The sequence below is a fragment of the Sus scrofa genome, chromosome 13, assembly GCF_054392235.1.
Source record: "Sus scrofa isolate SSC_HxYL_T2T_F1_AM1 chromosome 13, Sscrofa_HxYL_maternal_Yorkshire_Landrace_v2.0, whole genome shotgun sequence".
Classification (NCBI taxonomy): Eukaryota; Metazoa; Chordata; class Mammalia; order Artiodactyla; family Suidae; genus Sus; species Sus scrofa.
In genome coordinates this window covers 175,523,924-175,544,779 of record NC_139395.1, presented here as the reverse complement: position 1 = coordinate 175,544,779, position 20,856 = coordinate 175,523,924, and the positions used below count along the sequence as shown (strand labels likewise).

Genomic DNA, 20,856 nt, shown 5'->3' with positions numbered 1-20,856 from the left:
TCCAAGAGGTAATTTTAAAGTACTAAAATCCTACCTCAAGAAATTTTTTTTAAATCTCAATTAAGCATTATAACTGACAAGCTAAAAGAATTAGAATGTAAGAGAAAAGTCCAGAGTCAGCAGAAGGAAGGACATAATAAAGACTAGAGAGGAAGTAAAAAAAAAAAAATAGAGACCAAAAAAATAGAAAAGATTAAGCCAAGAGTTGCGTTTTTGAAAAATTAATAAACATTTAGCCAGGTTTACCATGAAGAAAAAATAGAGGACTCAATCAAGCAAAATAAGATATGAAAGAGGAGAAATTAACACTGATACCAGAGAGGTACAAAAACATCCTAAGATAACTATGGACAGTTTTATAACAACAAATTGAACAACCTAGAAGAAAGACAATTTTGTAAAAACATGCAGCCAGCAAAGTTAAAGAAAGAAAATTTGAACAAGTGGATCACAAGTACTGAAATTAAATTTGTAATTTTAAAAAACTCATTAGTAAACAAAAGTCCAGGACCGGATGGCTTCACAGAAATAACATAAAAAATAGAATAACTAATATCTATCAGTCTCAAACTATTACAAACAATTTAAGTGGAGGTGACACTTTCAAATTTTTTCTGAGGCCAATATTTTTCCTGATAGCAAAACCAGGCAAAGACACTATAAAAAAATGATAGGCATAAGTAAAGATGCAAAATCCTCAAAAAATATTAGCAAACCAAGTTCAACAGTACATAAAAAAAGGTTCATACAACACAGTCAATTTGAATTTATTTGAGGGTCACAAGCACTTTTCAACATCTGCAAATCAATATCTGGGATACACCACATTAATAAAAGGAAGGATAAAAAACACATGATCATCTCAATTATGCAAAAAAAGCATATAAAAAATTCAACAACCATTCATGTTAAAAAAAACTCTCCTCTAAGTGAAAGAGGGAACATACGCAGCATAATAAAGGCCATTTATTACAAACTCGCAACATCATACTCAATGGTAAAAAGGAAAAAGCTGTCCTATAAAAGAACTATACAATGATGCCCACTCTTATCGTTTCCACTGAACATAAGATCGGAAATGCTATCCACAGCACTCAGACAAGAAAAAAGAAATAAAGGCATCCAAATTGGAAAGGAAGAAATAAAACTGTTACTACTTGTCAAGGACATAGTATTATATATAGAAAACCCTAAAGTCTCCACCAAAAAAAAAAAACTATTTCAAAAAATTAATAAATTAATTCATCAATGTTGGAGGGTACAAGATTAATATACAGAAACCTGTTGCTTTTTCATATACTAAAAATTAAGTATCAGAAAGAGAAAATTGAAACAATCTGATTTAAAACCACAGCTAGGAGTTCCCATCATGGCTCAGTGGTTAACAAATCTGACTAGGAATGATGAGGTTGTGGGTTCGATCCCTGGCCTTGCTCAGTGGGTTAAGGATCCAACGTTGCCATGAGCTATGGTGTAGGTCACAGACACAGTTCAGTTCCTGCATTGCTGTGGCTCTGGCATAGGCTGACAGCTACAGCTCCGATTCAACCCCTAGCCTGGGAACCTCCATATGCCAATGGAGCGGCCCAAGAAAATGGCAAAAAGACCAAACCAAACCAAACAAAACAAAACAAAAACAGCTAAAAGAATAAATACCCAGGAATAAACTTAACCAAGGGGGTTAAATATACACGTATATTCTGAAAACTATAAATTGTTGGTGAATAAAGCTGAGGTTGACTCAAAGGAATGGAAAGTTATCTAGTGTTCTTGGTCTGGAAGAATTGATTCTGTTAAAATGGCCATCCTACCCAAAGCAATCTACAGATTTAATGTAATTCCTATCAAAATACTCAGGACACCATCCCCAGAATTAGAACAAATAATCCTAAAATTCAGATGGAACCATAAAAGACACTCATAACCTGAGAAAAAAGAACAAACCTGAAACCAAAACTCTCTTAGACTTTGGACTGTACTACAAAGCTACAGTAAGTAAACCAGTATGGATTAGCACAAAAGCAGACACACAGACCAATGGAACAGATTCAAGAGCCCAGAAATAAACTCACACACCTATGGTCTATTAAGCTATGACAAGAAAAGAGGAGGCAATAATGGAAAAAGGACAGTCTCTTCAACAACTGTTGCTGAGAAAACCAGACAGCTACATGTAAAAGAATTAAATTAGAACATTTTCACATACTATACAAAAAATAAACTCAAAGAGATTAAAGATCTGTCAGACCTTAAAATACAAAACTCTCAGAAGAGAATACTCTTTGACATAAATCACAGCAATATTTTTTATATCTCTCTTAAGGCAAAAGAAGTAAAAGCAAAAATAAACAGAGAGGACCAAATTAAACTTAAAAGCTTTTTCGTAGAGAAGAAAATAGTTGACAAAATGAAAAGACAATCTACAGAATGAAAAAAAGTTTGCAAATATATAAGTGGCAAAGTATAAATATCCAAAATACTGCAACATCTCATACAAATCAATAACCAAAAACCCATCCTATTCAAAACAGGCAGAAGACCAGAATAGATATTTTCCAAATACATATAAATGGATAACAGGCAAATGAAAGAAGGTCAACATTCATTAATTTTTAGAGAAACACAAATAAAAAGAATGAGATATCACCTCACCTTTGTCAAACAGCTACCATCCAAAATTCCACAGATATCAAATGTTGGCAAGGATGTAGAAAAACGGGAACCCTTGAACACGTTTGGTGGAATTTAAATTGCTGCAGTCAATATTGAAAACTGAATGGAGGTTCCTCATAAAATTAACAATAGTACTACTACATGATCCAGCAATTTCACTCCTGGCATATATCCAAAGAAAACACAGACACTAATTCTAAATCCTACATGGACCCCAGTGTTCACAGTTGCACTATTTCCAATTGCCAAGATATGGAAGCAACCCATGTGCCACATTCTACAGACTAATTGAGAAAAAATGTCAGCATGTATGGGTATATATACTCACACACACACACACACACACACACACACACACACACACACACACACACACACACAATGAAACATTCCTCAAAAATAACAAATTATGTTTCTACAATTTAAAGTAATGTGGATAAACTTAGAGAATACTATATTTAGTTAAATGTGTTAGAAATATTTGTCAGACTATATGTCAGAAGACAAATGTATGTGATATTACTTATATGTAGAATCTAAAAAATAATACAAAGTATATGCAAAACAGGAACATCCTCACAGATGGAGAAATCAAACCAATGGAGAAATCAAACCAAATGGAGAGAGAAGAGGTGAGGAGGCAAATTAAGGGTGTAGGACTTAGATATACAAACTCCTATGTATGAAATTGATAAGCAATAAAGATATGATGTATAAAAAGAATATAGCCACTATCTTTTTTTTAATTGAAATATAGTTGATTTACACTGTTGTGTGAGTTTTAGGGGTATAGCAAAGTGATTCAGTTATATGTGTGGGTATGTATACACATTATGAATATATACATATCTAAAATATATAATATCAAAAATATATAATATGTAGACACAAACATAAAATTATTATGTGTACATATGTATATATGCACATATAATATTATTTTCCCATATAGGTTATTATAAACCATTGATTATTGTTCCCTGTGATAAACATTAGATACTTGTTATTTATCTATTTTATATATACTAATCTGTATATGTCACTCCCAAATTCCCAATTTATCCCTTCCTTCTAACTTTCCACTTTGGTAACCCTAAGTTTGCTTTCTGTGTCCATGAGTCTGTTTCTGTTTTGTTAATATGTTCATGTCCACCATTTTTTAAGATTCCACATATAAGTGATATCATATATTTGTCTTTTTCTATCTGACTTGCACCACTTGTTATGATAGACTCTAGGTCCATCTGTGTTGATGCAAATGGCATTATTTCATTCTTTTTCATGACAAACATTATCTTGTAATAAATTTTAGTGGATTTTAACCTGTAAAAGTACTTCGTCATTATGCTGTGTATATGAAACTTACATAATACTGTGTATAAACTCTACCTCAATATGAAAGTAAAATAAGCATAATAATATAAAAAACAATACTAATCTTTTTCAAACTCTTTCAAATATAGAAGGGGAGGGAATATTTCCAAACACATTTTACAAGGCCAGCATCTCTCTGATATCAAAACCAGACAAGGGCCACAAAAGAAAAGATAATGACAGGCTAGTATCCCTGATGAGCAAAGATGCAAAAATCTTCAACATATATTATCAAATTGAATTCAACAGTACAGTTTAAGGATCATACACAATTGGCAAGTGGGATTTAGTCCAAGGATGTAAAGATGGCTTAACTTCCAGAATCTAATCAATATATAAACATTAAAAAAAAACCAAAGATGTGGAGTTCCTGTCATGGCTCAGCGGTTAGCAAACCCGCCCAGCATCCAAAAAGACAGGGTTTCGATCCCTGGCCTTGCTCAGTGGGTTAAGGATCCAGCGTTGCCATCAGCTGTAGTGTAGGTTGCAGATGCGGCCAGATCCCGTGTTGCTGTGGCTCTGGTGTAAACTGTCGGCTACAGCTCTGATTGGACCCCTAGCCTGGGAACATCCATATGCTGCCAGTGTGGACTTAAAAACTATATAGTACCAGGACTTCTAAATTATAATCTAAAAGAGTTTATCTGAAAAAATAAGTATTATATAAGCCTAAAAAGACAAAAATACAAAAAAAAGATAAAAATCAAATAATCTCCTCAATGAATGTGTAAAAACATTTACAAAATTCAACAACGATTTATTATAAAAACTTTTTAAACAGTGGGTACCAAGGGAAAACACTTCATCTTAATAAAGGTTATATATGACAAGCCCACAGCTAACATGATACTGAACACTAAACAGCTGAAAGTTTTTCCTCTGAATCAGGATCAGGACAAGGATACCAACTCTTGCCATTTTTATTGAACATGGGATTAAAAGTTCTAGCCAGAGCAATTATAAAAGTAATAAAGGCATCTGAATCCAAAATGAAGTAATAAAACATTATTGTTTACAGAAAATCTTACGGTTACCATAGGTGAAACCACTGAAGGAAGGGATGAATTGAGACGTTAGGAATAGCATATAAACATGAATGAATAAAATAAATGATTAATGAGGAACTACTTTATAGCACAGGAAAATCTATTTAATAGTTTGTAATAACTTATATGGGAAAACAGAATGGATTTATTTATATGTATGACTGATTCATTTGCTGTACACCTGAAACTAATACAACAGTGTAAATCAACTATACTCTAATAAAATTAAATTAAAAAAATAAAGGACCTAGGAACATCTTCATGGAGATCTGATTTGCAATCCAGAATGAGCAGATTGGGATGAAAACAGAGGCTTAAAATGGTGTTTTAGTTGAAGGAAACCTTACAAGTAAATTAATGAAGCAAGTACACAAAGCAATAGTGATGGAATGAACATGGCAAATGGTAATGTCCTCGGAAAGAAGAAAAAATCAAGATTGTATGTCAAATACACACAGACAGTGAAGCATCTGAAATACCATAATCAAAAATGAATTTCTCTGAAAACTAATGAAAGCACATTTCAAATATTTGGGTATAATTTTTTCTTTCACAGGACAAATCATTCTTAACTACTGTAAATTTCCACCTATTATCAAGGTATTATAAATAGATGAATGTACCTAACAGAGAAACCTTTTCTCTTTTGAGCCTATATGTTAATACTGGGAGGAGGGAAGTCAGTGACTACCTATACATGCACTAACAAATAAACATGTAGTATACTGATCAGTGATTAGTGGCATGAGTGGAGAAAGACTGAGTGAAAAAATAAAGGCAGTCGGGGAAAACCAAAGGAAGGAAAACCATCTAGGTAATTCACGTATGGGACTAAGGAATAATATCAGAGTTTCCAATGGTATTTTGCAAAACATCAGAACAAATCAACTCACAGATGACCCTGTGATAAACATACAACAGCTTCTAGTCTCCTCACAAAATTCTAATCATTTTTCATAAACCATATTAATTACCCTGATAAAAAAGTCAAGCAAACATGAGATTCTTTTCTGCTCAGATGGCACTTTTGACAAGTCAGAAACAATATAAAAGTGAACTGGGTCACCATGCTGTACAGTAGGAAAAAAAAAGTTGTATTGGGGAAATAACAATTTAAAAAATTAAAACAAAAAATAAAAATGTGGTCAGTTATATAATTATCAATAGGTATCATAAAATCTTTACTGACCCTCACAAAGGTAATTATTTTGACCTCATTATATCACAGAATTCCTGATAGGTATTGGCAACTGAATCTTCCCACAGAAACTTACTGATGTCAGTGCAGTGATATCCCTTAGGATTTTATGGAAAATTTTAACTCTCATTGTAAAGAACATAATTATCAACAGTAACCTATTTGTATTTGAACATATTTATTCTTTTAATCCCAAATGTTTTCAAGACCAAGGTTTATATTCTGAAATTCTTTGAGATGCAACACCACAAAGCAATTGTGAGGTGTCACAAAACTTTTTTCTAGTGAAATCCAGGTAAGGGAATATTCCAATTTTTTATTTTAATATTAGCATTCATTAATATTTATTTATCTAAAGTATTTTGCTGTTGTGAGATTTCAACTACTCAGTTATCTCTCTACCTCTACTTAAAACTGAGCACTGTAGAAAAACTATAAGGAGATTCAAACTGCAAAGCCCTCTGACCTTCTCTGATTAAAAGTCAGACTTAAATACACAGGTAAGGACACAAAGTAACTGTGCTGGATATTTTGGGAATAATTAAGTGGTTAACATTTTATATTTTAAAGAAAACTAATAAATAAAAGTTTCAGCCAAGGTGTTTATTTCAAAATTTGGTTATGGAAAAATAAATCATATTCAATATGGAATACATATGACTACACAAATCACTAAATATTCCTAGGAGATCACTAAATAATGATAGAAGATAGCCACTTAAAGAAAATTACAACTTGCTTTCAAAAATGTATTAAGATTTAAGGGTTTTCTCTTTTCTAAATGTTAGAAAAAATAAGTATAAAGGTAAACTTTTATTTATTGTCTTTGATCTACTGTGACATACTTCAGAAAATTCTCACACAGTTTTCTTAGAAATATAAAAATAGTACTCAGTCAACTCAGATAAGACATACTTAAATTTTTATGATATACACTTTACTGAAATATACCTGACATGTAACATTGCGTAAGTTTAGGGTTTATACCATGTTGATTTCACATAATGGTAAATAGTAATATGATTGTCAATTGCAGCATTGGTTAGCACTCTATCAAGTCATGAAATTGCCGTTTCTTTCCGGTGGTGGCAATAATTGAGATCTAGACTCTGAACAGTTTTAATGATTATAATAATATATTCACCATAGTGTTCACTAGATCTTCCTGACTTATTTATCTATTAGATTCAAGCTTGTACTCATAAACACTATCTCTCCTATCCAAACCCTGGCAACCACTATTTAATCTATTTTATGAGTTTGGCTTGTTCAGATATGAAGTTTTTGTCTTTCTTTGACTTATCCCAGCATGATATCCCCATGTTGTTGCAAATAGGATACACTTCTTTCTCAAGGCTGAATGTCCTTTCACTTTTATCCACTAATCTTTATTTAGTAGCACTTAGGTGTTTTTATAACTTGGCTACTGTACATAATGATGCTATAACAGGAGTTCATATCTCTTTTGGATAATTTGTTTTCACTTCCTTTTAGTATATACACAGAAGTGGAATTGCAGGATCACAAGGTAGTTCTAATTTTATTTGAGGAAAATTGATATTGGCATCCATAGTGACCGAAACGATTTGCATTCCCAACAAGAGTTTTCTCTACATTCTGTACTCTCCACATTCTAGGCAATACTTGTTTTCTCTTGTCTTCTTGATGACAGGCATTCTGACATGTATGAAGTGATAGCTCATGGTATTGATTTGCATTTTGCTAATTATTAATGGTGTTGAACATATTTTCATGTATCACTTGGTGATTTTGATGTCCTTTGTAAAAATAACTTTTTACTTCCTTTCTTTAATCTGAATGTTTGTGCTTTTTCTCATTGAATTGTATGAGTTTTAACATACCTTGTGTATTAACATTAATTTCTGTAAATAACAAGTTTTGAATAATTATCTTTGAAGAATCTCCTTCAAAATTAACAGACTCATTTTGTGGAAGTGGTCACTAAGGATCCCCGGAAGGACCACCAAAGAAGTCATTAAGGATCATTGGCAGGACTCTGAACACAAATTCACCCATCTAATGTCACTGAGATTGAAGTAGGACTGGAATCAACACAACTTTATCCCCATAGCACAGTACAGCTGTTGTAAGAATTAAAAGTTAAAGCTAAAATCAAAATGTCTACAACACAGTAAGGAAAATGTGTGCACATATGCACAAAATGCAGTGAAGATTAGACATAAATCATCATACTTTGTACTGGGTATATAGACATGCTGGAGAGTCTAGAAAGTGAAAATAAAAATGATGAGAAGCATTTAGTTAGCTTTATTAAGTATCATTATATATAAACAATGTTTTAGGTAAAAGAAGAAAATGTGTATATATCTGGGCGAAATTAAATAGGAATAATGGTATGGAGAAAGTCACTGTTTCTGGAAATGGGTATGACACTAGGAAAGGGATAAAGAGATGACCAACAATACATATATTTATTCCTTAGATCTGTGAGTTGACTTTCTTCAAAGCTGAGCATTTCTCTCTTTAATCCTTAGCAACCTTCAAACAATAATAAAATATATTTTAAACATACCATCGAAAGATGACTTCAAATATTTCCCCTACTGGGGAACTATATGAAAAAAATTTTGCTAATGCAAATGTATGCACATATAGAAAAGTGATTTAAAAGCATTTTCAGTATCTCTAATATAAAAATTAAAACTGAAATTGGGTAGGCACAGTGAACGAAAAATCATTACCTAGATTTATGCACTTTAGTTGAATAAATTCATAAAAACAAACCTTTGTAACTCTGAGCAACGCTCCTGTAACTATCAAAACAATCTTGCAAATTTTGAGTTTCAGAGTTGAAGTCATAGGAACTGACATGTTAGGCTAACAAATGCCCCCAGAAGTTTGTGTGTTTGTATCACAAGACAGTAGGAAAAGCTTGAAGAAGAAGCTCATTCCTTGGTGGAAAAAGAAAATTTTAAAAGGAAAGTTACATATATTCAAATTACAAATATGTATAAATTAAATTATAGGTGGTTTACAATATTTCTACAAATTCTATTGTACAATATGGTGACATATTATGAACAGTTTCCTGTGCTATAAAATAGGGCCCCGTTCCCATACATCCCAAGTGTAACAGTTTGTATCCACCAACCACAACCTCCCTGCCCATCTTGTATAACCATAATTCCTGTCTCAACAGACAATGAATGTAGACATGACTGGGGATAACCAATCCTTGACAGTAGAGTTTGTGCTCACAGGATTTGCAGATCACCCAGAATTGAGGACCATTCTGTTTCTCGTGTTCCTTGCAATCTATCTGATCACCATGGTGGGAAACCTTGGTCTGGTGGCATTGATATGTACAGAACGTCATCTTCACACCCCAATGTACATCTTTCTGGGCAACCTCGCTCTGATGGATTCCTGTTGTTCCTGTGCCATTACCCCAAAGATGCTACAGAATTTCTTCTCTAAGGACAGAATGATTTCCCTCCATGAATGCATGGCACAGTGGTATTTCCTCTGCCTAGCTGAAACTGCAGACTGTTTTCTCTTGGCAGCAATGGCCTATGATCGCTATGTGGCCATCTGCAACCCACTGATGTACCACACCACGATGTCAAATAAACTCTGCATTAAGATGACCACAGGAGCCTACATAGCTGGTAACCTGCACTCCATGATTCATGTAGGTTTTCTGTTTAGGTTAACTTTCTGTAGGTCTCATCAAATCAACCACTTTTTTTGTGATGTTCTTCCATTATACAGACTCTCCTGTGTTGACCCTTATCTCAATGAATTAATGATATTTATTTTTTCTGGGTCAGTTCAAACGTTCAGTATTACAATAGTTATAATCTCATACCTTTTCATCCTCTTCACAATTTTCACAATGAAATCCACCAAGGGCAGAGGGAAAGCTTTATCTACTTGTGCATCCCACTTTCTCTCTGTCTCAATCTTCTATGGATCTCTTCTCTTCATGTACATTCGACCAAATTCAGTTAATGAAGAAGACAAAGATTTACCCCTGGCTATTTTTTATACTCTAGTTATTCCCTTATTAAATCCTTTCATTTATAGCTTAAGAAATAAGGAAGTAATCAATGTCATGAAAAAAATGATTAAGAGGTCATAACATTCTGAAACAAATATCCCATATAAAAAACTGATTTTAACTTGATAAAACATTATTTTCAAAGTTAAGGAATACAAACAAACTAAAAAATGACCACTACATATAAAATATTATATCAGTAAAACATGATAGTCTGAGCTAAATAAATAAATTCAGAGGGAGAGATTCTGCCAGAATGTATTCCAAAAATTAATTTACAAGTTTCCATCAGGGGTGAACTAAAAAATTACTGCTGGAGTTCCCATCATGCCTCAGTTGTTAAAGGAACCTGACTGGAATCCATGAGGCTGTGGGTTCAATCCCTGGCCTTGCTGAGTGAGTTAGGGATCTGGCGTTGCTGTGAGCTGTGGTGTAGGCTGCAGACATGGATCGGATTCCACATTGCTGTGACTGTGTTAGAGGCTGGCATCTGTAGCTCTGATTAGAACCCTAGCCTGGGAACCTGCGTGTGCTGTGGCCCGGGCCTAAGAAGACAAAATCACTCCTGAGTCACAAACTGTGTCAAGATGTATTCAGTTACAGCAGTAGCTTTTAGTTTCAGAGTATGAGTTGTAATTTTCAACAAATTGAACAAATGCTTTGAATAGAATTCACTACATAGATTACCTCCATTTAATACTATTGGCCATATTCTGGAATCTCAAGGCATAATCACACAAACTCAGCCATATTCCAAGTTCTTAAATTGATCCCTTCTTAAACAACAGTGTGTGACAAGAGTATGCTCTAAGTTTAAATCTGATTCTTGTTTTTGAGTTTGTTTGAGAGATTGCATTTGACTATGAAATCAAGCAGAGCATGCATTCTCTAATCAGGCATGTTTTCCTATTTATGTTAGCCAATTTTCTCTCAAGTTCTCCTAAAGAGAATATGTGAATACATTAGTGATTTATCAATCTGCGATTGAAAATGATGCTATTTGTACAGATATCTGAATGCATGTTAAATTTTCATGTAGTTTGAATCATTTTCCATTATGTATGATACCATAATTTATGAACACAGCTCTTTTTTAAAAGAGTTTTTTTTTCCCTGTGATAGTATTACATGCATATCTTGTCATTGGGAATACCATGAACCTGGATTGAGTCCAATGTAAAGTATTGACACATGCATAGGATTAACAAAGAGCTGGTGGTGCTGTTCAAGCATTAATGAGGTAGAAAACAGCAAAAATTGAAAGAGCTAAACAAAACATATGTATTGATCCTCACATGTGCAAATGTGAAAGAAGAAAAAAGTTCATTCACTGAGAACCTACGGTCTGCCTGTAACTAAGCTAAACTTTTTAAACACTAAACCTATCAAGTGGTTAGAAATGACTTTTCATGATTTGCCTTAGAAAAATCTCATACTTTGAAATATTTTGGAGTTTGGCCAAGCTCATCCAGGTCACTGGAATGAGCTAGAATTTGAATCGGTATTGCATTTTCCCCCACATGCCTAGGCATTCAAAAAGTGGAGATCTTTGTCACATGGGACATTTAGTTCTTGAGTAGCATTAGAAGAAATTGTGCCTTTGACATGGGAAAAAGTTTAAGATTTGGAGAAAAACAGGAATGGGTATGGCCAGAATCAATGAGTATGGAAATGAGTGTGGCACTGGGAATGGGGATCAGGGAGGTGAACTGTGGGACAGAGTCAGAGAGCTGACAAAAGTATTGGTGAGAGCTGGTGGTGAATGTGAGAGGAAAAAAAACCAGAAGAGGATCAGATTATTGAGAATCTTAAGGGCTGCCCTAAGAAATCTGAATCTAGCTTAGAAGCATCAAACATTAGCGTCTTTCTGGAGCAGATTAATATGAGCATACACTTTAGGAACCTGATCTTGCAATTGATTGTAAAGAGACCTGAAGCAAGGAGAGCAACTTCAGTCATTCATACATTAGATGAAGAGAACTGAAACTGAAAAATATTCTAAAATGAGAGAATACTCTACATAGTAAATTGAACCTGTTAGATAATATAATGAAGACCTATCTTATTCCTGATCAAACATGTCATAACTGTTTTGATATCATCAGTACTTAATATGAAGCCTGATATATTTGGCCATCAATAAACCTTCCTTTTCAATATTGTTTCCAATTCTTAAAGTTTTATTGGGGAAGTATAGTTACATTACTGTGTTGTGATTATTTCTGCTGTAAAACAATGTGATTCACTTATGTATGTACACACATTCCCAGTAACTTTTCATATAATTATAAAAATAAAAGGGCAACATGCTTGTTGTTTTTAGTTTGGAATGAATAAATGAATAATCATGTTTTACTTTCTTAGTTCTCATTTCTAATACTGTAAATACTGATAGAAATAATTCACATAAACAAAGCTCCTTAGCTTCCTAATACATTTTATGGGCTAAAAGGAATATAGATAAAAAGATGTTTGAGAAGCTCTGAATTATCTGGATGTTGTACATCCAGTATTATCTTCTAATTTAGCAGCTATTTTTAGCTTTTAGACTCGCATGCCTTGATTTTGTTTCCATTTTCTAAGGGCACCACAATTTTAGCTGTATGCCTCTACTGTTTTCATCCCCGTCCTTAACAACACTGATTCCAAGATGTCTAAGAGAAGAATGTGTGACTTATTTAGGGACAATGAGAAAAAAGAAGTGATTTTCTGGGTATTTCTGGGAAATATAGATCCTATATTTTAAAGGAGATCACAAAATAGGCAATGTTTCTCCCTCTGAATATCATGGTATGTCAATATGATATCAGGCACAGTCCACATCCAATCTGCCATCAAGAGGTAAACTCTCCCGGAGATGAAGTCCAAAGAAAGGGGGCATGGCTGAATGAATTACACAGAAACAGACCCAGAGCCACTGGAATCAATCTTCCTTCTGGTTGTATTAAACAAAAGATCTTATTGTTTAAGCTTGTTTGGAAAAATGCTTGATTTACAACAGAATAATCAGTAACTGATATATCCATACCTCTTACTCTAGCTCCCATTTTTTAACCCCATTTTAAATTAATCCTCATACATTTTTCAACTTACAAGTAACTTTTCAGTAGTATACATTGAACTATTCAGCACGTCTATTAAGACTTTTACTTTCATTACTAAACTTTAATTTCCTATGACTCCACCTTAAAAATATGAGGGATAGAGAGTTCTCATAACTTGTCCAAAGAAATATTAATGTGGAACTCAGGAATCAAGCTCAGACTATCTGCCTCCGAGTCCATATTCTTAACAACTAAGTCAAATGATCCAGCAATCCCATTCCTAGGCATCCATCCAGAGAAAATTGTAATTCAAAAAGATACATGCACCCCAATGTTTATTGAAGCACTGTTTACAATAGCCAAGACAGGGAAGCAACCTAGATGTACATCAACATGAGAACAGATTGAAAACAAATGTGGTACATATATACAATGGAATGCTGACAGCCATTAAAAAAGAATGAAATAATGTCACTTGCAGCAACATGGATGGACCTAGAGCTTATCAGACTGAGCGAAGTAGGGCAGACAAAGACAAATATCACATGACAGCATTTATAGATGGAATCTAATAAAAATTACACTCAATAACTTATTTATAAAACAAATTCTCAGATTTCAAAACCAATTTTATGGACACCATAGGTGAAACGGTGTAGGGGAGGGATGAATTGCAAGGGTGGAAATAACATATACACCCTACTGTAAAAAAATCAGTGATTAACAAGAACCTACTATGTAGCACAGGAAAATCTACTCAACAGCTTGTTATACCTTATATGAGCAAGTGGATATATTTCTATGTAAGTCTGATCCACTTTGCTGTACATTTGAGACTAATATATCATGGTATCAACTATAACCCATACAGTTAAATTAAAATAAAACTCTCTTACACTGTTGGTGTAAATGTGCCTTGGTGCAACCACTATGGAAATCAGTATGGAGTTTCCTAAAAAAAAAATACCACTAACATGCAATCAAGCAATCCCATTCCTGGGCAGATATCCATAGAAAATCAAAATTCAAAAAGATACATGCACCCCAATATACATTTTAGTGCTATTTACAATAGCCAAGACACAGAAGGAGCCTAAATGTCCATCAACAGAGGAATGGATGAAAAATGTGGTACATGTATACAATGAAATATTACTCAACCATAAAAAATGAAATAATGCCATCTGCAGCAACATGGATGGACCTAGAAACTATCATACCAAGTGAAGTTAGTTGGACCATGAAAGACAAACATTATACGATATCAGATGTCCCTTATATGTGGAATCTAAACATAAGGATACGAATGAACAGAGACATATTCACAGACTTTGATACACCTATGGTTAACAAAGGGGACCAGTGAGGGCAGTGGGAGGGATGAACTGGGGGTTTGGGATTGGCATATGCATACTGAGTTTTATGGAATGAATTGCCAACAGTGACCTGCTATACAGCACATAGAACTCTACCTAGTATTCTGTGATAATCTATGTGGGAACAGAATCTAAGAGAGAATGGATATGTGTATGTGTATGACTAGGTCACTTTGTTGTACAACAGAAATTATCACAGCCTTGTAAATAAACTCTACTTCAATAAAACTTTTTAAAAAAAGTGAGTTTGACTAAAGCAAAACAATGGGAACTGAACACATTGAAAAGATAAAACTAGCTAATGCTAGAGCTTGGACTTGAGACCAAATCTAAGTGATTCTAGATTGCTTCTAGAATTGTTGCAGTATAAGCCATGAGGAATCACTGAATGCTTTAGAGTAAAATGTTGATGTGATCAAATCTATGCTTTTACAAATAAGACTGGGAAAATGTGTATAATGGATTACAGCAGAAAGAGCAGCAAGTCTCCTTTCATCATCCAGTAGCCTGAACTAGGGTATGACGGCTGAATTTTAGTGAGACCTATGTAGAACCTGAAAGCCATGGTTACTGACAGGATGAATAAAGCAAGAACACAAGAGGCATCAAAGATAATGTCACCACTGAAAGTGTAGCTGGTGGGAAAAACAAAGAACATGTGAATTGGAAAAATGATGAAAAGGAAGATGAGTTCAAATCTAGATACAGTATCTGCTAGGTTGCATAAAAATACTCAGATGAACTGTCTCCAAGGTGGTTAGAAATTTAGATCTAAAGCACGGGAGAGGAGGGAAGGAGATCTGAAATCTGCAGGGTAAATGATCACCATTTCTTGAAAGCTTAAGATCTGCTGGACACTGTGCTAAGTGCTTTACATGGGTTATATTATTTAAGCCTCACAATAAACATGAGAAGTAGGCATCATTATTCCATCAAAACCTGAGAGAAAAAAATTTTAATTTAAAATCAATAAAATAAAGCATAAATAGAATTAAAAATTATAAATTATAAATAAAATAAAATAAAATAATTTAAAAATCAACTAAGTCATACTATGGGTAGCATAAAGAAGTCAAAATAGCATGAGACAATACTTTTCAAAAAGCTAAGTTGTTAATGGGCAGAGAAATAATGAAGAGATACAAGAAAAATAAAATCAGTGACATTTTCCTCTAATTTTATTTTGAAAAAGTTCAAACCTTACAGAAAAATTGATTTACACAGATACTGAGCTCAATTTTTTTAAACAGTGTTAAACAACTGTTATTTTACCACATTTGCCTGTACCCAAATGTGTATTTCCTTCGTGTGTGTGTATTATGTGTGGACGTATCTGATGTTTTGACACTTTATCTGAAAGTACTTCTGCATAAATATCAAAATAACATTTCTTTCATGGTCATAATATCATTATTATCAACAAGAAATTTAGTATCATCTAATATAAAATTCACATTAAAAATTTTTCCCAGTTATCCAACCTAAATATTCTCTCATGTTTTCTCTTAGAAGGCTTATAGTTTTGAGTTGTACATTTTTATGCATAGTCTACTTTAGTCAACTTCTGTAAAATGTGTACAGCCTGTGTCAAGGCTTTTTGCATGTAGAAATAAATGTGCTCCAACACATCTTATTTGAAAATAGCATTCTTTGCCGAATTTGTTTTTCTCCTTCGTCAAAGATCAAAGCCTATTCTAGGTTCTTTATTCTCTACCCCCATGCCTATTCTTTGAGAACTACCATGCCATCTTGATTTCTGTCATTGTTTAGTAAGTCTTGAAATCAAGCAGTTTGAGTCCATCAACTTTATTCTTCACTACTGTGATGGATATTTGAGTTTTGTGCCTTTCCAAATACACTTTTGAAAAAGTTTTTCAAATATGAAAAACACTGTTCTGAAAATTCATGTAAGTTTGTGTTTATACATATATTTTCATTTTGCTTGGGTTTACAACTAGCAGCAGATTTCTTGGGTCATATTGTAAGTCTATTTTTAGACTTTTCAAAATGTTTTATTTTAAATGTAATTTAATTTTTCTTTATTGAAGTACATTTCATATATGTTAATGCCAAACTCTAATTTACATTTAGTCATTTGAAGAACTACTAGGCTGCTTTCTAAAGTAGCTGTTTAATTTTATATTCCCAACAGCCCTGCATGAGTGTTCTACTTTTCCACATCTGCAGCAGTACTTGTTACTGTCTGGTTTTTTTATTACGTCCATTATAGTTCATGCAAGGTAGTATCTCATTGCAGTTTAGATTGATTTCCTGAATGGCTAATAATGTCAAGCATCTTGTTTTATAATTTTGGAACATATATTCTTTGAAAAAATGACTATTCAAAATCCTTTGCTTTTTTATAATGGCATAATTTGTTCTTTTATTAAGTTGTAAGTGTTCTTTATATTTTCTTGAGGTAAGTTCATTGTCAAATTATTGATGAAAAAGCTCTTGTGTGAAAGAAGACATCAAATAGAAACAAATGAAAGTGGAAATACAACATATTACAAAAATTGGACAAATGAAAGTGGAAATACAATATATTATAAAAATTGAAAATACAACATGTACAAAAATTTTGTGACACAGCAAATGCAGTGACAAGAGTTACATCCATGGTGATAAATGCTATATGATGAAACAAGAAAGATCACAAATAAATAAATGAGCTTTGCATATCAAAAATAAACTGAGAAAATAAACAAAGATCAGCATTACTAGAAGTAGATAAAATAAAAATCATACTGGAAATAAATGAAATAGAGGCTAGAAATACAATAGAAAATATATAAACAATGGGCAACAAAATGGGCAATCTAAAAGAAATGGATACCTGTCTAGAAATATATACTCTCCCAAGAACAAATCATGAAGAAATAGAAAATCTCAACAGAGTAAATGTTAGTAAGGACACTGATGCAGTAAACTAAAACCATCCAAGAGACAAAAGTCTAGAAAAATGTGGCTATACTGATGAATTCTTCCAAACATTTAAAGAAGAATTAACCTAGGATATAATCTGATGGAGGATAATGTAAGAAAACCAATGTGTGTGTGTGTATATATACATATATACATATATATATATATATACACACATATATATGTGTGTGTGTGTGTGTGTTTGTGACCGTGTCACTGTGCTATACAGTTAGAAATTGATAAAACACTAAAAACCAACTATAATGGAAAAAATATTAAAAAATGAAAATGAAATTAAAGAATTAATGCCAATACTTACTAAACTCTTCCAAAAATAGAAAACTTCTGAATTAATTTTACAAGGTCAGCATTATTCTGATACCAAATTTAAACAATTTTTGCATCTATGTTCATCAAAGATATTGGAAAATAGTTTTTTTTTTGGTGTTATCTTTATCTGGTTTTGGAATTAGGGTGATGGTGGCATCATAGAATGTCTTTGAGAGTACTCCTTCTTCTTCAACCTTTTGAAAGAGTTTAAGGAGGATGGGCACCAGATCCTCTTTATATGTTTGATAGAATTTGCCTGTGAAGCCATCCGGTCCTGGATGTTTATTTGTAGGGAGTGTTTTCATGACTTCTTCAATTTCATTTCTATTGATCGGTCTGTTCAGTTGGTCTGTTTCTTCTTGATTCAGTTTTGGCAGGCTGTAAGATTCTAAAAAACTGTCCTTTTCTTCCAGATTGTCAAATTTGTTGTTCATAGTATTCACTTATGGTTTTTTTTTCTTTTTTTGTATTTCTGCAGTATCCATTTTGATTTCTCCCTTTTCACTTCTTATTTTATTTATTTGAATTCTTTCCACTTTTTAGTGAGTCTGACCAGGGGTTTTTCAATTTTGTTTACATTTTCAAAGAACCAGCTTTTAGTTTTATTAATTTTCTCTATTGTTTTTTGAATCTCTATTTTATTGATTTCTTTGATCTTTATATTTTCCTTCCTTATGCTGACTTTAGTTCTTTTTTGTTCTTCATTTTCTAATTCATTCAGGTGGAGGGTTAAGTTGTCAATTTGGGATCTTTCTTCTTTTTTGAGAAAGGCCTGTATTGCTATAAATTTCCCTCTGAGCACTGATTTTGCAGCATCCCATAGATTTTGAGAGGTTGTGTCTTCACTATAGTTTATCTCAAGGTATTTTTTAATTTCCTTCTTGATTTTCTCATTGACCCATTTGTTTTTTAGTAGCATATGGTTTAGTCTCCATGTAGTAGGTTTTTTCTCAAAAAAAACTTAGAAAACCGAATCCAACAACATATCAAAAAAATCATACAACATGACCAGGTAGGGTTCATCCAAGGTTCACAAGGCTGGTTCAACATATGCAAATCAATCAACATCATACACCACATTAATAAAAGAAAAGTCAAAAATCATATGATCATCTCAATAGATGAAGAAAACGCATTTGATAAAGTCCAACATCCATTCATGATCAAGACCCTCACCAAAGTGGGTATAGAGGGAACATTCCCGAACATAATCAAATCCATTCATGACAAACCCACAGCAAATATAATACTCAATGTGGAAAAACTGAAAGCCTTCTCACTCAAATCTGGAACAAGACAGGGATGCCCACTCTCACCACTGCTCTTCAACATCGTTTTGGAAGTCTTAGCCACAGCAGTTAGACAAACAAAGAAATAAAAGGCATCCAAATAGGAAGAGAAGAGATGAAACTGTCACTGTACGCAGATGACATGAGACTATAAATAGCAAACCCTAAGGTCTCAACCCAAAAGCTATTTGAACTGATTAATAAATTCAGCAAAGTATCAGGATATAAGATTAACATTCAGAAGTCACTTGCATTTCTGTATACCAGAAATGAAATATTAGAAAAAGGAATACAAAAATACAATACCTTTTAAAATGGCACCTCAAAAAATCAAATACCTGGGAATACACCTGACCAAGGAGGTAAACTACATATATGCTGAGAAGTATAAAATCAATTAAAGAAGACGTAAAGAAATAGAAAGATATTCCATGTTCCTGGATTGGAAAAATCAATATTGTAAAAATGGCCATACTACCCAAAGCAATCTACAGATTCAATGCAATCCCTATCAAATTACCCAGGACATTTTTCACAGAACTAGAACAAACAATCCAAACATTTATATGGAACCACAAAAGACCCAGAATCGCCAAAGCAATCCTGAGAAACAAAAACCAAGCAGGAGGCATAACTCTCCCAGACTTCAAGAAATACTACAAAGCCACAGTCATCAAAACAGTGTGGTACTGGTATCAAAACAGACAGACAGAACAATGGAACAGAATAGAGCACCTGAAAATAAACCCTGACACCTATGGTCAATTAATCTTTGACAAGGGAGGCAAGAACATAAAATGGGAAAAAGAAAGTCTATTCAGCAAGCATTGCTGGGAAACCTGGACAGCTGCATGCAAAACAATGAAATTAGAACACACCCTCACACCATGCACAAAAATAAACTCAAAATGGCTGAAAGACTTAAATATATGACAGGACACCATCAAACTCCTAGAAGAGAACATAGGCAAAACACTTTCTGACATTAACATCATGAATATTTTCTCAGGTCAGTCTCTGAAAGTCACAGAAATTAGAGCAAAAAAGAACCCATGGGACCTAATCAAACTGACAAGCTTTTGCATAGCAAATTAAAGGAAAAAGAAAACAAAAAGACAACTTACAAAATGGGAGAAAGGAGTTTCAAACGATTCAACAAACAAGGGCTTAATCTCTAGGATATACAAGCAACTTATACAACTCAACAGCAAAAAAAGCCAATTAATCAATGGAAAAATGGGCAAAAGACCTGAATAGACTGTTCTCCAAGGAAGATATACAGATGACCAGCAAACACATGAAGAAATGCTCAACATCGTTGATTATAAGAGAAATGCAAATCAAAACTACCATGACATACCACCTCACACCAGTCAGAATGGCCATCATTAATAAATCCACAAATAACAAGAGCTGGAGGGGCTGTGGAGAAAAGGGAACCCTCTTGCACTGTTGGTAGGAATGTAAGCTAGTACAGCCACTATGGAGAACAGTTTGGAGATACCTTAGAAATCTATACATAGAACATCCATATGACCCCACAATCCCACTCTTGAGCA

The 20,856-nt window shown here is 33.4% G+C and overlaps 1 protein-coding gene across 1 annotated transcript; it reads left to right on the top strand.

Moving 5' to 3' along the window:
* Positions 1 to 9,487: 9,487 nt before the first annotated feature.
* LOC146397781 (olfactory receptor 5K3-like) lies at positions 9,488 to 10,414 on the top strand. The gene has a single exon (XM_084992462.1). The coding sequence runs from the start codon at positions 9,488 to 9,490 to the stop codon at positions 10,412 to 10,414; it is 927 nt and encodes a 308-aa protein (XP_084848588.1).
* Positions 10,415 to 20,856: the final 10,442 nt, after the last annotated feature.

What these genes read in the sequence shown, in the direction of transcription:
- LOC146397781 (XM_084992462.1), top strand. Translation starts at nt 9,488, where the DNA reads ATGACTGGGGATAACCAATCCTTGACAGTAGAGTTTGTGCTCACAGGA.